The 12,769-nt window shown below is 34.9% G+C and overlaps 1 protein-coding gene across 1 annotated transcript in view; it reads right to left on the bottom strand.

Moving 5' to 3' along the window:
- Positions 1–11,581, bottom strand: part of LOC128986034 (mitochondrial import receptor subunit TOM70-like) — a 35,284-nt gene extending 23,703 nt beyond the window's left edge. Inside the window, exons 1-4 of the mRNA XM_054406119.1 lie at positions 11,241–11,581; positions 9,634–9,813; positions 6,261–6,468; positions 4,802–4,967 (exon numbers count right to left, since the gene is read on the bottom strand). Coding sequence (XP_054262094.1) covers positions 4,802–4,967; positions 6,261–6,468; positions 9,634–9,813; positions 11,241–11,462 — 776 coding nt within the window. The 5' untranslated portion in view covers positions 11,463–11,581. The remainder of the gene's footprint in view (positions 1–4,801; positions 4,968–6,260; positions 6,469–9,633; positions 9,814–11,240) is intronic.
- Between the last annotated feature and the right edge of the window lie 1,188 nt (positions 11,582–12,769).

The raw sequence follows: 12,769 nt of genomic DNA, 5'->3' as shown, positions 1-12,769 counted from the left end.
TTGACAGTGATTAACCAGTATATTTATGTTTGCCTGTTGCATGTTAAGCAACATCTGCATGAGTATCCACTCAGAAGTAGTGTGCATGGTTATTGCACTAGAAGCATGTCCTCACTCAATCAGCCTTATGTTCGTTTGAGTAAATCACAATCCCAGCATCGCACTATGTACATTAATCTATTTAATAAGTTGCCTGTTTCTGCACATAATGTATCTTTCACTAAGTTTAAGTTGTCTGTTTACAATTGGTTGGTTGCAAGGCCATTTTACAAGCTCGATGAATTCTTTGTATTGCCTGTTGATATTCAATTTTAAATTCTGTCTGTCTGTGATATAGCCAAGGGCTGAGTTGTTTTATAAGTTATTTATCTGTCTGTTTGTTAGTATTGTCTTTAAATTTTATACTCTTTTCTTGCCCCTGCTATGTTTTTTTCTAACTTATTTTAAACACACTGCATTTATTGTATACACATTGCACCTGTTTTCATGTTTGCTCTAGTCTTTGCATACCTATGTTTTTTTATAAACTTCAGTATTTTATTTTAAGATGACTGTGATACTTTTTGCATGTACTCTGCACTTGTTTATATTTTATTGTCTATATTTATTTAGCCTTATTGCCTGTAAACTTTAGGCTACTATTATGACGTTCATCCATTGCATGTGTTGTACATAGCGTTAACGATGAATAAAAATTCTTGATTCTTGATTCTTGATTGATTCTTGATTCTTGTTTGATTTTTTTCAGTGTGATTTTTGTAAAAATAAAACAATAGGCCTAAATGGAATTTTGTTTAAAAGGCTTAAACAATATTGGTTGAAGTTTAACATATTAGAGCCCTTTTAACACGTTCACTGCGCTACGAGATCCCGAGGTTTCGTATCGTACCTAGCTCGTAGTGCGGGACCCATAATTTGGCTTCTTTCCAAAAGTTTCGACATTGATATTTCGGCGTACAGTTGTCGTAAAGAAATGAAACTTGTATCTATATAATGCATTTTTCTTGATGTATCAACTAGTAGACATGAAATGAACGAGATGAATAGATCTCGTAACGCACTAAAGTAATAAACTTTTAATTTATTACGATACAAGGCCTCTGGGTCTCGCATCAAAAATAGTTTTTCCAAGCACCACATGAGGCTAATCGGGTGATTAACTTAGTAACTATGGCAACCTTTGTTGAATGTTTGGATGAAAGGAAACCCAAGAAATAATTCAAGAACAAAGAGAAAGAATAATGGCGATTTGAGACGTAGGAATTGGCTAACTCAGGAACTCGCTAACTCGGTCGTGTGGCGGAACTGGCTAACTCTGGAACTGGCTAACCGTCTCAGTCAGGAATTGGCTAACTCCGGAACCCGCTAACTCGATTTTGTCTCGCGGCGGAATTCGCTAACTCTGGAAGTCGCTAACCCGGCCGCGCTCACTGCTCGGAGCGGTGCCAACCTTGTACGACAAAATAATCGTACACTGCCGTATTTCAAAATGTCAGTGTCTATAAAGATACAGTAAATGTTATTGTTTTTTGTTATCAATTCCACTTTTAACAGATAACTAGCCCAAAGTAATTAAAAGACAATTAAAAAATCATGAAAAAATGTTTTTTATTAAACTGTACAATGGCCAGTTAAATGTTTATGATTTTGATCTTAAATATAAATGCCATCAGTATAAAAGAAAATAATAGAATATGAAAAATATTCAAAATTTAGTTTAATTGGTAATAAATAATTAAACCTCTACGAAATTAAGCTAAAATACACGCAAGTTCTTAAACACGGAAAACAGATTTAATTGTAATGTCGTAATAAACCAAAACCATTAATTAATACATCATCAGCCATCGTAACTTTCATAATTAATTCATAGATTTTAAATTTAATGTTCGTCTTTGAACCGTCCAACTTACGTGTACACATATGATGACATAGACTAAGTTATTATCTAGGCCTACTAGTAAATAGTTGCCTAATTCTAAAATGTGTTGAATTTTTTAGCAATAATGTTACATGTTTTAAAACAGTTTTTAGATTGTACACCTAAGCACCACTAGTAAAAAATAGGAGAAGATATAATATTCATATAATAAAACGTGACAGGGTTATTTTAATTCACGATTTTTAATAAACTAATTGACGGATTTTCCTGATTTGAGTGTTGGGATTCCTTTATATTGCTTTCACAAACGATATAAACTATAGCAAGCCATTGCTCGGTTCACTGTTCCCCAGTACTGAGCTACACAATAGACAATAGCTTTGTTTTTGGATAAGATAGAACCAGCCTGGAAAAAAACTCCAGACTTTTAAAAAGTAAGCCTACTGAAAGACGTAAAATTAATATTAATTCAACAAAATTAAGAGGATGACCCGGGTTCTACACTAATAGCCTACGATAAAAGAAATTTACAAGTTGTATTTATGCATAGACCAACTTTTAATGCAATCCATGAATACATTAGGCCTACCACTTTATAATGTATTGATAAATATTTATTTAAATTCAATAGCTCTATTTAAAAATGCGTAACCACTACAATGTAATTCTGTAATGACGTTTAACGTGTAAATTTTATTATGATTTATGATTTAAGGTTACTACAAGCCCAGTATATAAAATACGAACTCAAAAATTTTATTTGCAGAAGTTCACAAAATGGTATTTATTCGAATAAAAGAAACAAATGGCAGACTACGAAAATAGATATTTCATAACATGTAATAGATCCAAATTAAATGTGCATTTTTATCTTTTTCATACCAATAAACTATTTAAGTAAGAAACCCACATATAAAACATACTCCCTTATATTAGTAGGCTACATTTCTAATCCTTATGGATCATCTGAAGACAGTTGTATTGTTAGTTCTGTCCGGTGCACTGTCTTTAGAGGTCGTGTTTTGTTTACAATTGTTTCTTGTTTTCAGTAATTTAAAACCTCGTTTAACCAAATAAAACGTTCTAATCACAACTAATAACACGTCCCCTAGTTATATAACCAAACAGTAAGGAACAAATCATGAAGTTAACTATAAAATGATAGAAACACAATTTTGTCGACACTAGCGATCAGTGTCACCGGACGTGAACTAGACACGAAAAACGAGCTTCAAAGTTTACAAAGGGATGTAAAGTTTACTTGTGTTGGTTAGTCTATGGTAAGACTATAATGCATTTTCCACCCTAATAACCATAAGAATAATGTTAAACATACTTCCAAATATATTTATTTTATCGACTACGTTGTTCTTACTCCTAATTAATCGTAGGATACGACATTATGGTACCGATACGATATAGGTAGTACACTTTCGGCAACACTGGCCAAAAATATTCGTGCTTGGCTCCCATTGGACGGCCCGCGAGGCTTCTGATTGGGAGTTAGCGAGTTCCGCCGAGGGACCGAGTTAGCGACTTCCGTACGAGGACGGAATTCGCTAACCCGGCTTTAGAGCGGGTTAGCGGGTTCCGGAGTTAGCCAATTCCGAAACCGAACAAGTTAGCGAGTTCCTCTCATCGACCAAATTTGAAGATAGGGCATTTAACATGGGGTTAGCGAGTTCCAGAGTTAGCCAATTCCGCGGACCCGGCGATTTTATATGCTGTCATCTTTATGAGTTATCTAATGTTTTATAGGTTTACAATATATTAATCATTTTCAACTACAGGAACATAAATCTTTTATAACTATCGACGTGTTTCTCTTCTAAAACAGCACTATCGGATGCGTATTAAAGGTCACTGATAAATGACCTAAAATATCACGATTGTTCAATGTTGTATTTTGATGTAAAAAACAAATCATTAGGGGCCTACATTAATTCGAATATTTCTCCTGGTCCCTACTAAATCATACAAAAATCAATGCTAAATAATTGTCAAATCGGACCATGAATTTCCGATAAACAACTTTTGTATCATTGGTTTTTGTTTTGCGATAGGAATCCCCTTTCCCAGCCCTTTAGGGAAATGGTACAAGTCTAAATATAGCTTCAAGGTTGCACCCACCTCTTCCCCCCACCCACTCGACTCACGGTGGCACACACTTATTTCGAGGTCTTTGCCCAACCCCAAAATTTTGACGAAATAAATACAGTAATTTGTAAACATATTTCATTTGTATTTTATTTAGCCTGAAATCAGCCGTAAGGAAACGCATTAATATAAAAAGTGATAATAGAAAGATAAATATATATTTTACTACGGTAACGATTATAAGGAATTCATAAATAAACAGATAACATGTATTTTTTTAAATTTGTTATTGTAGGAAAATAATAAATAATGAACTATTACAGCTGTGCGGTACGAGATCTCGGGGTCTCGTACAATGACGTCATATTCACTTCCTGGGCTGGCTGAAGATTGTCAACATTGTACTGGTTCACATAAACAAACACTCAACGCTCTCTCTCTTTTCTTTGCGAGGTTATGATGCGCAAAATATTACTGTGCAACGTAATCTCGGGGTCTCGTATCGCACCTATGTAATCATAGCGGACGAGACCTATAGATCTCGTAACGCACCATTGGAATAATGCAGGAAAATATACAACGCAGTGAACGTGTTAACTCTAAACAAAACTGTGCAACCCCCATTGTTGTAAAAATTGTGGTTTATAAAGTTATTGTAACTTTTAAGACTTTCCCCATAAAATATCATATTTAGGCTACAAACCTATGATAAAGGATTTTGACAAGCTAATGGGAGAAAGTATGTGTTAAGTTATAGTTTTCTTTAACTAAATAAAAAGCTTAAAAATTACATTGTGTTACATATTCATTTGATATACATACTTCTTTGTAGAATCAGCGGACTCACTATGGTTTATCTCAACAACTTGAAAGTCTGAGGCAGAGATGACAGGGTCGTTTGGAAATGTTGCAAAATAGTTCTTCACAAAGTGTGGAGATGGTTGAACTGGTGCTTTGTTTTCCATTGCCTTTCTGGCATTTAATTTACCTACACATTAATTACATATAAAATAAATGCAGTTAGCTCAATAAATGGTTATTGTATTCACTAATTATTTTAAAAATCCTTAAGATGTTACATATTAGCTATACATTGAGGATGTTTTGAGTTCACCCGTTGGTATAATTATAATGTAACGTTAAGATTAAACAACACTGTTGTTTGTTACTGTTATGATTAATTAATTCTGTTAGTGTGAATATAACTGTTCTGTAAACTCACCTTATAATATTCATTTAGGCTAGGCCTATTCTATAAATGTTAAAGTTAATAAGTTAACAAAGATATGGATTACAAAAGGTGTTTTATTTAAACAAATGAACAATTAACATGCAATGAGAAAAGGCTTGACGTTACAATGAAAGGATTGACAATGGTGTATGGGGTTGAAATTAAATTGAAATAAAAGGTAAATTTGAATAATAACTTGAAGGTTCAAATAATTTAGATGTGATATATCTCAGGGTAGGGTATCGTGCTGGCTTGAATGCTAATAATTAATAAATTTAATAGTGTCCAAATAGGCCTAATTAAAGTGTTAAACTTACACAATCTCAACAATGGAAAATCTAATTTTAGTGTTGTCCAAAAGGTAAGTCCAATTAGTACAAAATTCAAAAGAGTTTAAAGAAAAGGTGTACACATGGGATCACTTTCACTGCTTCTTAAATTTTGATTCCTTAAGGACTAATTTTGAAATGATATTATAAGAAATTTTGATGTATTGCAATTCTCTTACATATTTAATAAATAATTAGGTTGTGGGCATTGTAAAAAAAATATAGGCCATGGAATGAATATTATTAATGATTAATTGAACATATTAATGAAATTATATAAATTAGGAAAATGAATATTAGGACAGTCTTTCTGAGGAGTGATTATTAGGTGTATGAATAGAAGTTAACACTAAAAAAAAACTTAATACTAAATAATGAATGAAATGAAATGAAATATTACAGTTCTAAAACACAAATTCCGATTGAAATTGGGCCCAAATAAGATTCAATCCAAGGGTAATATTTGCATGACAATGAGTTGTTGTTTTTAAATTATTATCCTTTTGATACCAACTTCAAATCAAATCAAATCTTATCTTTGATTGATTATTATCATAATTATTACAATATTTTTAGAAGCTCTCCTTAGCTTGCAATCAATGAATTAGGCTACTAATAGGTACTAAATTGTGATCAATATGATTCTCACAGAGGGCATGCTATGTGTTTAAGTTTAGTAGGTAATAATCTACAAGATTAGGCTCACTGTGATGACACTAACCCACTTCTTTGAGAATAAGATCGGCCATTTCTAGGGTGCGTTGGTTTTGAAAGTTCTCTAGAATACACATCGCCGTGACGTCCTCAAGACATCCAGTCAGCTGGCCCAGTGTTTGGTAGGCTTTCGCTCTTCTTGAACAAGCCTTTACATACTTCGGATTGAGCTCTAGTGCTTTTGAGCAATCTTTCACAACTTCCTCTATCTTGTTCTAAACATAAACAAATTTCAAAGGTACACATACATAATGTCGTCACACTGGTTTTTTTTCTGTTCATAAATTATGAAGTGTTTGTATACTATTGACAATCATTGCAATAGTTTAATTGTTCACAATGTTAACCAATGGCTAAATGTTTTTAAAACCAAAAGAAATACTTTTTGTCCAAAATTCTCAGAATGTATTGTCTAGTTAATGAAAAACCAGGGTGGACATCCGTATCTGTTTTAAAATACCCCCGCCGCAGCAAACCTGCAGACTTAGCGAATTTCCATCTGCCTGATTGGATCTAAACTAAAACGTCTCCTTAAAAATATCACATTTATTCCCTATATAAACAGAATTAGTTTAATGAGTACTTAGGTTTGCTGCAACAGGGAGGGTAAACAAGTTTTTTTATAATGTAAAATATTAAAAGGTACTGTGGTTTAGTAAGAAATTAATGTATTTTCCAAATTTGATCAAAATATGTTCATAAACAAGCAAACTACAACAGTTGACTTATTCTCCATAAGAATAACAAGGGAATTTTAAAATTACAATTTTTTTAAATTTTCTCCGTAACAATTAGGCGCATAATAACGCTTCAATATACTAAATAATTTGTTTTTTAAGCTCTACAAAATGGTTTATAAAGAAATTGTGAAATTTTGTGTTTTTAGGGTCAAAAATGGGAAAAACCTATTTTTACCCCATAAAACCCCCCATAAACCCCCGTTCCCATAGTCCGATCATGCTGGTTCGCGAACACATTCAAGTTTATCCCGCCTTACACCTTCAATCCAAATTTTATCAAAATCGGACAAAAATTACTCAAGTTATCGTGCGGATGGACATATATATATATATATATATAGATTACTAAGCAAATCAAAATACCACAGTACCCTAAAAACATTTTATTTTATATATATATATAAATAAATAGATATATAAAAATTTGAACGAATGGTGTTTTTGGCCTCTGGGGACATCAAAATGAAAAAGTAAATCGGTCCCGGGCTTAGGTCTTACCATGAGACCTACGGTAATAGCTACTTCCCTATAGGGAAATTCGCTAAAACAACCGAATGAAAATATCGATGATATATCAAATAATTTTTCATTCGGTTGTTTTTGACTAGAGATGCGGAAGTGTACCCAAAAACTATTGTAGGCCTTATGTTATCATGTACACCCATTTTATATACAGTAGAGAGTCAAAAATCCGAACCAATTGGGACCGTAGGTAAGTTAGTTCAGATAACCAATTTGTTCGGATTTTCAAACATAGCCTATAAATGCCTAATAGACACATAATTAGGCCTACAGTATTAGTAGAGCTTACATTGGAAACGAACAAAACAAAGACTGGCTCCGCGTGTTCACTCATCTCAATACCAGGCATGCTAATTAAATATTTTAACCCTTCCCGGACGGGCGAAATCACAGACGGAAAAAAATCAGAAATCAGAACGGGAAAAAATTATAGGAAAAAATAATAGTTATTTGTGCAACTAGTGAGAAAAGTGAGCAATTGACTCACTCGAGAGAAATCCAGGCTCGTGAGGAATGGTTTCTCGAGTGAGGCAATTGTACTTTGAACTCGAGTTGCACATTATACTTTTCCTACAGTTACCATAAAACAAATAAATTTGTGAAGAAACATAACCTATTTTTACACAGAAGTGAACTTTTAATATAACATTTAATGTGAAGTGACAAATACAACAGTACAACAGCTGACCAGCTGATTTACAGCCAGTGCTGCCAACGTATTTCGCGCGCATACGACGTTGCCTGCATGTTACGCGCTCACTATTTCGTGCCTTCACGTTGCAAATCTGGAGTGAGACAAAGTAATTAGAGTGAGACAATGTTAACATTGTCTCACTGATGAGCGAATTGGCCACTTTGCTTTCTCAAATCAGTGAGAGAACATGCACATTGTTAGGTAACTGTAGGAAAAAATTATTTTTCCTTATTTGTGTTTTGTTGTTCAAGTATACATAAATAAACATAAAATAACACTTCATACTGTCAAAATAATTTTTTACTAGTTTTTGAATATGTGGATATATCCGCTACCCGTCCACAGATGAGTAGAAAAACAGCGGTTATATCCGCCACCCGTCTTTAAAGATATGACTATGACAACGTTAGGCAATAAATAAAGAACGATAATGCAAACAATAAATAAAGACAACGTAGTGTTGAGCACAAAATGTCGAGGGGGGCTTAGGAGAGGGGGGTGGTGCGCGGGAGAGGGGGAGGATCGCGAGAGGGGTAGGCGTGGGTGAGAGGGGGGAGTGCGGGAGGGAGGGCAGCCATGGAGAGAGCGGGAAAGTGACGCCTTGGTACCGCGAAACATCTGGTTACTGCTCAAGCACCTGCCAGTCTGTCTGAAGAGAAGGCGGATATATCCGCTTCCCGTCCGGAACATCAAAAACCATAAGCGGATATATCCGCCACCCGTCCTTTATCACCAAAGACTTAGGCGGATATATCCGTCACCCGTCTCTACTGTATATATAAAACAATATGCCTACAACTTCAAGTTCAGTCCTTTCCTTCTACCCTGATACATGTTATTGTTGAATGTTGTTAAAACAACAAATTTAAAACCACACAATCTAGGCCTAACTGAGACAGTGGCGGATCCAGAGGAGGGCATAGGAGGCGACCACCCACTCGGGCTTACATATATATATATATATATATATTTTTTCCATCCATACATCCATACATCTAAACTTTCTCATTTATAATATTAGTAGGATATTTTTTACCAGGCCTACATGCAATACAGTAGTGCATACGTACATTGTGTAAAATAATTTGTCACATTAACTTATGACAAAGATATGGTATAAAACTGTCATTCTGGAGACTTAGTTTACACAAATTTCTGTAACCCAAACCCCCCAGACCCCCCGGTTTGGCCCCCCCCCCCTGTGACTGTTCTATCCGCCACTGAACTGAGATGATTAACAATGTGTTTTTCATCAGCTTATACCTAAACTAAGTGTATTAGCAGTTTAACTTCTGGTTACTAAAAAGGAGTAGCCTATTTCAATCAGGACTAACTTATACACTTTTTAACATGGAGGGCAAGTCTTTTGACAGCATTTTTTACAAATATCATTTTAGTTGTTTAAACAGAATAAGTTAAGTTACCAGACGTTCGTAACATGCAGCTCTGTTCTGGTAGTATGTGGCTTGAATTGTTGTTTCAGAAGCTGGACACAAGTCGATGGCCTCGCTGTAACATCTTAAGGCATCCAAATACTCTCCTTTCTTAAAGAAATCATTTCCTGCTCTCTTAATTTGTTCAGCTCGTTCAAGTGGGGTTTGTACCTAGTAAACAATAAAGGTTTACGCTTAAAATGAAGGACAATAATCAGCCATAAATATATGTAAAAATCTAATTTGGATTAATTCAGCCTAAGTTATGCCTAAGGCAATTGTAAAGAGTTTAAGAGAAGTATTAAATAATTAATTAATGCTTCTGTTAAGCCTCGTCCACACTGGTAGATTTGCTTGCAGACTATAGATTGTTTGTAAAATGTAGTGGAGTCTGCACAGCTAGCAACAGTCTAAACCTGAAAACTGTTTAAAAAACATTGTTCTAAGTTAATTCAAGTTTAAGTCAGGTGTCTCCAACCTTTTTTACCCAAAGTCCGCATTGTCAATCTTTGGAGCAAAGTGTTCTCTAAGTTAACACGTTTGCTGCGGCCTACTGCTATATCAGTAGTGTGCTCACCTGCCAAATATTGTGTCTATCTGAGCCCAGCACTCGGCAGGCGACAATGTGATTGTTGCCAGGCTGTAGCTTAGAATACGAGCTTTATTTTGGTGTAGGTTGGTACTAAACATTCCCGTAATCCCGTCTGGCAATGATTTTGTCCCGTTTTCGGGGATTTTCTCGATTCAAGCCATTATACAAAGACTCTGGTTATTGACCCTGGCAGTGCTGCTCCCTTTGGGTGTTTCAGTAAACTACGTCCACTTTCGGGGTAACGCAGAACAATCACTACTGCTCTATTGTGATTCGTTTTACTGAGATATTTCAATGCCAAAGCGATCGCTGATTCAGTAGCGCGCCGGGGCTCCGCCCGGGCCTCGCCACAGCTGTGTAAAGATTTTCAGCAGAGAACGTCAGGGGAGGCTCCAGAGGGCAGGCCAGGTAGGCCCGGTCCTACCCAAAATTTTGGTAGATAATTCAAAATTAGAAAGAAATTTAAAGCAATGGGCACTTCCATATCTGTTGGCACAAACAACCGAATGAAAATATCGATCGATATATTGATTGTTCGATATATCGTTCGGATAGATGGTAAGGTTAACCTAATCTAACTAACCAAACGATATATCGAATTAAACAATCGAATAATCAATTGTATTACTCATTCGGTTGTTTGTGCCAACAGATATGGAAGTGTACCCAAGCAATGTAATTATATGTGAATAAAGGGATAATTATTTAAACTAGGTTGGTATGCTAATTATTTTGCATTTAAATTTTTAAATTTCCCCTTTTTGCGGGGAAACCCTTCAAACCTCTCGTACCCCGATCAAACTCTTTCTTAATCCTTGCTAGGCCTACCATAAAAATTATTCCTGGAGCCGCCCCTGGCAAACAAGTTAATAATAATCAGTTTATCAATAACTTAGCCTAGCCTATTTTGGAAAATGTGTTTGATAAGGCCCAAGTTATCAGGGGCCTAGCTTAGTTAAGCCATGTGTCTCTGTTAAACTATAAGTTTTCAATTAAAGACACTAACCTCAGGTTCTTTGATCCCATTTTCTGACACCACGACCCCATTTGCCTGAGTATTAGAATCTGTTGTAATAACCTTGGACTTAGAAGAGGACCTCTTGTAGTACCACCAAACAATGCCTCCTCCAACTAAAGCGACACTAATACCAAGGCCAATTTTCCATACAGAATCCCCGTTCTTAGAAATAGGCCTAGCCACATCGTATATTTTCACTGGAACAACCATTTTAAGACAAACTATTGCTAAACTTAAATAATTCCTTATCTTAGGAACTTCCTAACCTCACACATTAAATTAAAAGAAAACATTAAACAAAGTAGAGTGCATGCATTCGCATTGTTGAACTCAGAACAGACTCAGCAGATAAGAAGAAAGAAGAGGAAAGTGAAGCATTCATTGAAGGAAATGATAGGGTAGGGGAGAGTAGAGACTAGACTAGAGGGAGTTGAGCGTTGAGTAATGAGTAGTGAGAGTGAGAGAGGCCGGAGCCGGAGGACCGGTATAGCGCCTCGTTTTCCCCTTCCAGAAACTGGAGAGAACCTTTTCTGCGAAGGAGTACGGTAGGGGGGCGTGACGTCACTGGTCACTCTACTCTTCTTGAGGGAACACCATTACCCTTAAACCCTTACCATTACCCTTGACAATAGACAATAGACAATTAATCTTTATTTACACATTCATTAAGAACTAGCTGTTGTACCCGTGCTTTGCAAGGGAAGAGGAAACAAAATAGAAATATTTTAATCTTTACATCTGTTGCATATAATAGTTACACATCCGCCAACGCTTTTACAAACAAAATTTAACGGTTATAGCCTTAATAGAAACGTTTAAGTTATGACTTTAAATCTGGTAAGTAGTGGATACCACCATTTTGGTTTTGATTAATTTTAAATCTTGTGTAGGCTGATATGAGAAAAACTGACCAAATTGTTGAATAACACTTTGCCATACATGATTTACCTTCATCTCCCTTAATTACAAATCGTTTAATTTATTATTGACATTTTAAATTTCAATTTTGAAGGTGCAAAAATACTAATTATTAAATTTAAATGAACATTTTTTTTTCAATCTTCTTCTTCATAACTATATTAAATCACTAATCCTTCCATCTTCAATTTCTTCACTCACAATAAATCATTAGCAAAACTAAGTCAGCTGTTATAAACTTTAGACATATTGATGTGCCTTATCAATACAATCTTTTGAAATATTAAGGAAACTATATCTATAGGTACTATAAAAAATTTTAAACAAATAATTTAGCATTAGGCAAAACTAATATGATTATCAAAGCATCAAAGGACTAAAAAATGTAAAAATGTAATAGCAAATACCGTATACGTTTCATTGCATCTCTGATTCTACTCTACAAAAATATCAACAAACAACTTAATATACAAACCAGTTCTTTTAATCAGTTCCATTGTCCATTGCCTTTACATTTTCACATTTACCATTAAGTAAACATAGTAACAGATATTTCATTGATTTTAGAAACAAAGAACACTGTGTACTGCTTAGTTTTA

Source organism: Macrosteles quadrilineatus, unplaced genomic scaffold, assembly GCF_028750875.1.
Source record: "Macrosteles quadrilineatus isolate MER2022 unplaced genomic scaffold, UCM_ALF_1.0 Scaffold_2__2_contigs__length_208266976, whole genome shotgun sequence".
Taxonomy (NCBI): Eukaryota; Metazoa; Arthropoda; class Insecta; order Hemiptera; family Cicadellidae; genus Macrosteles; species Macrosteles quadrilineatus.
Note: the sequence above shows the minus strand (reverse complement) of the source record. Positions and strands in the feature narration are given on the sequence as shown.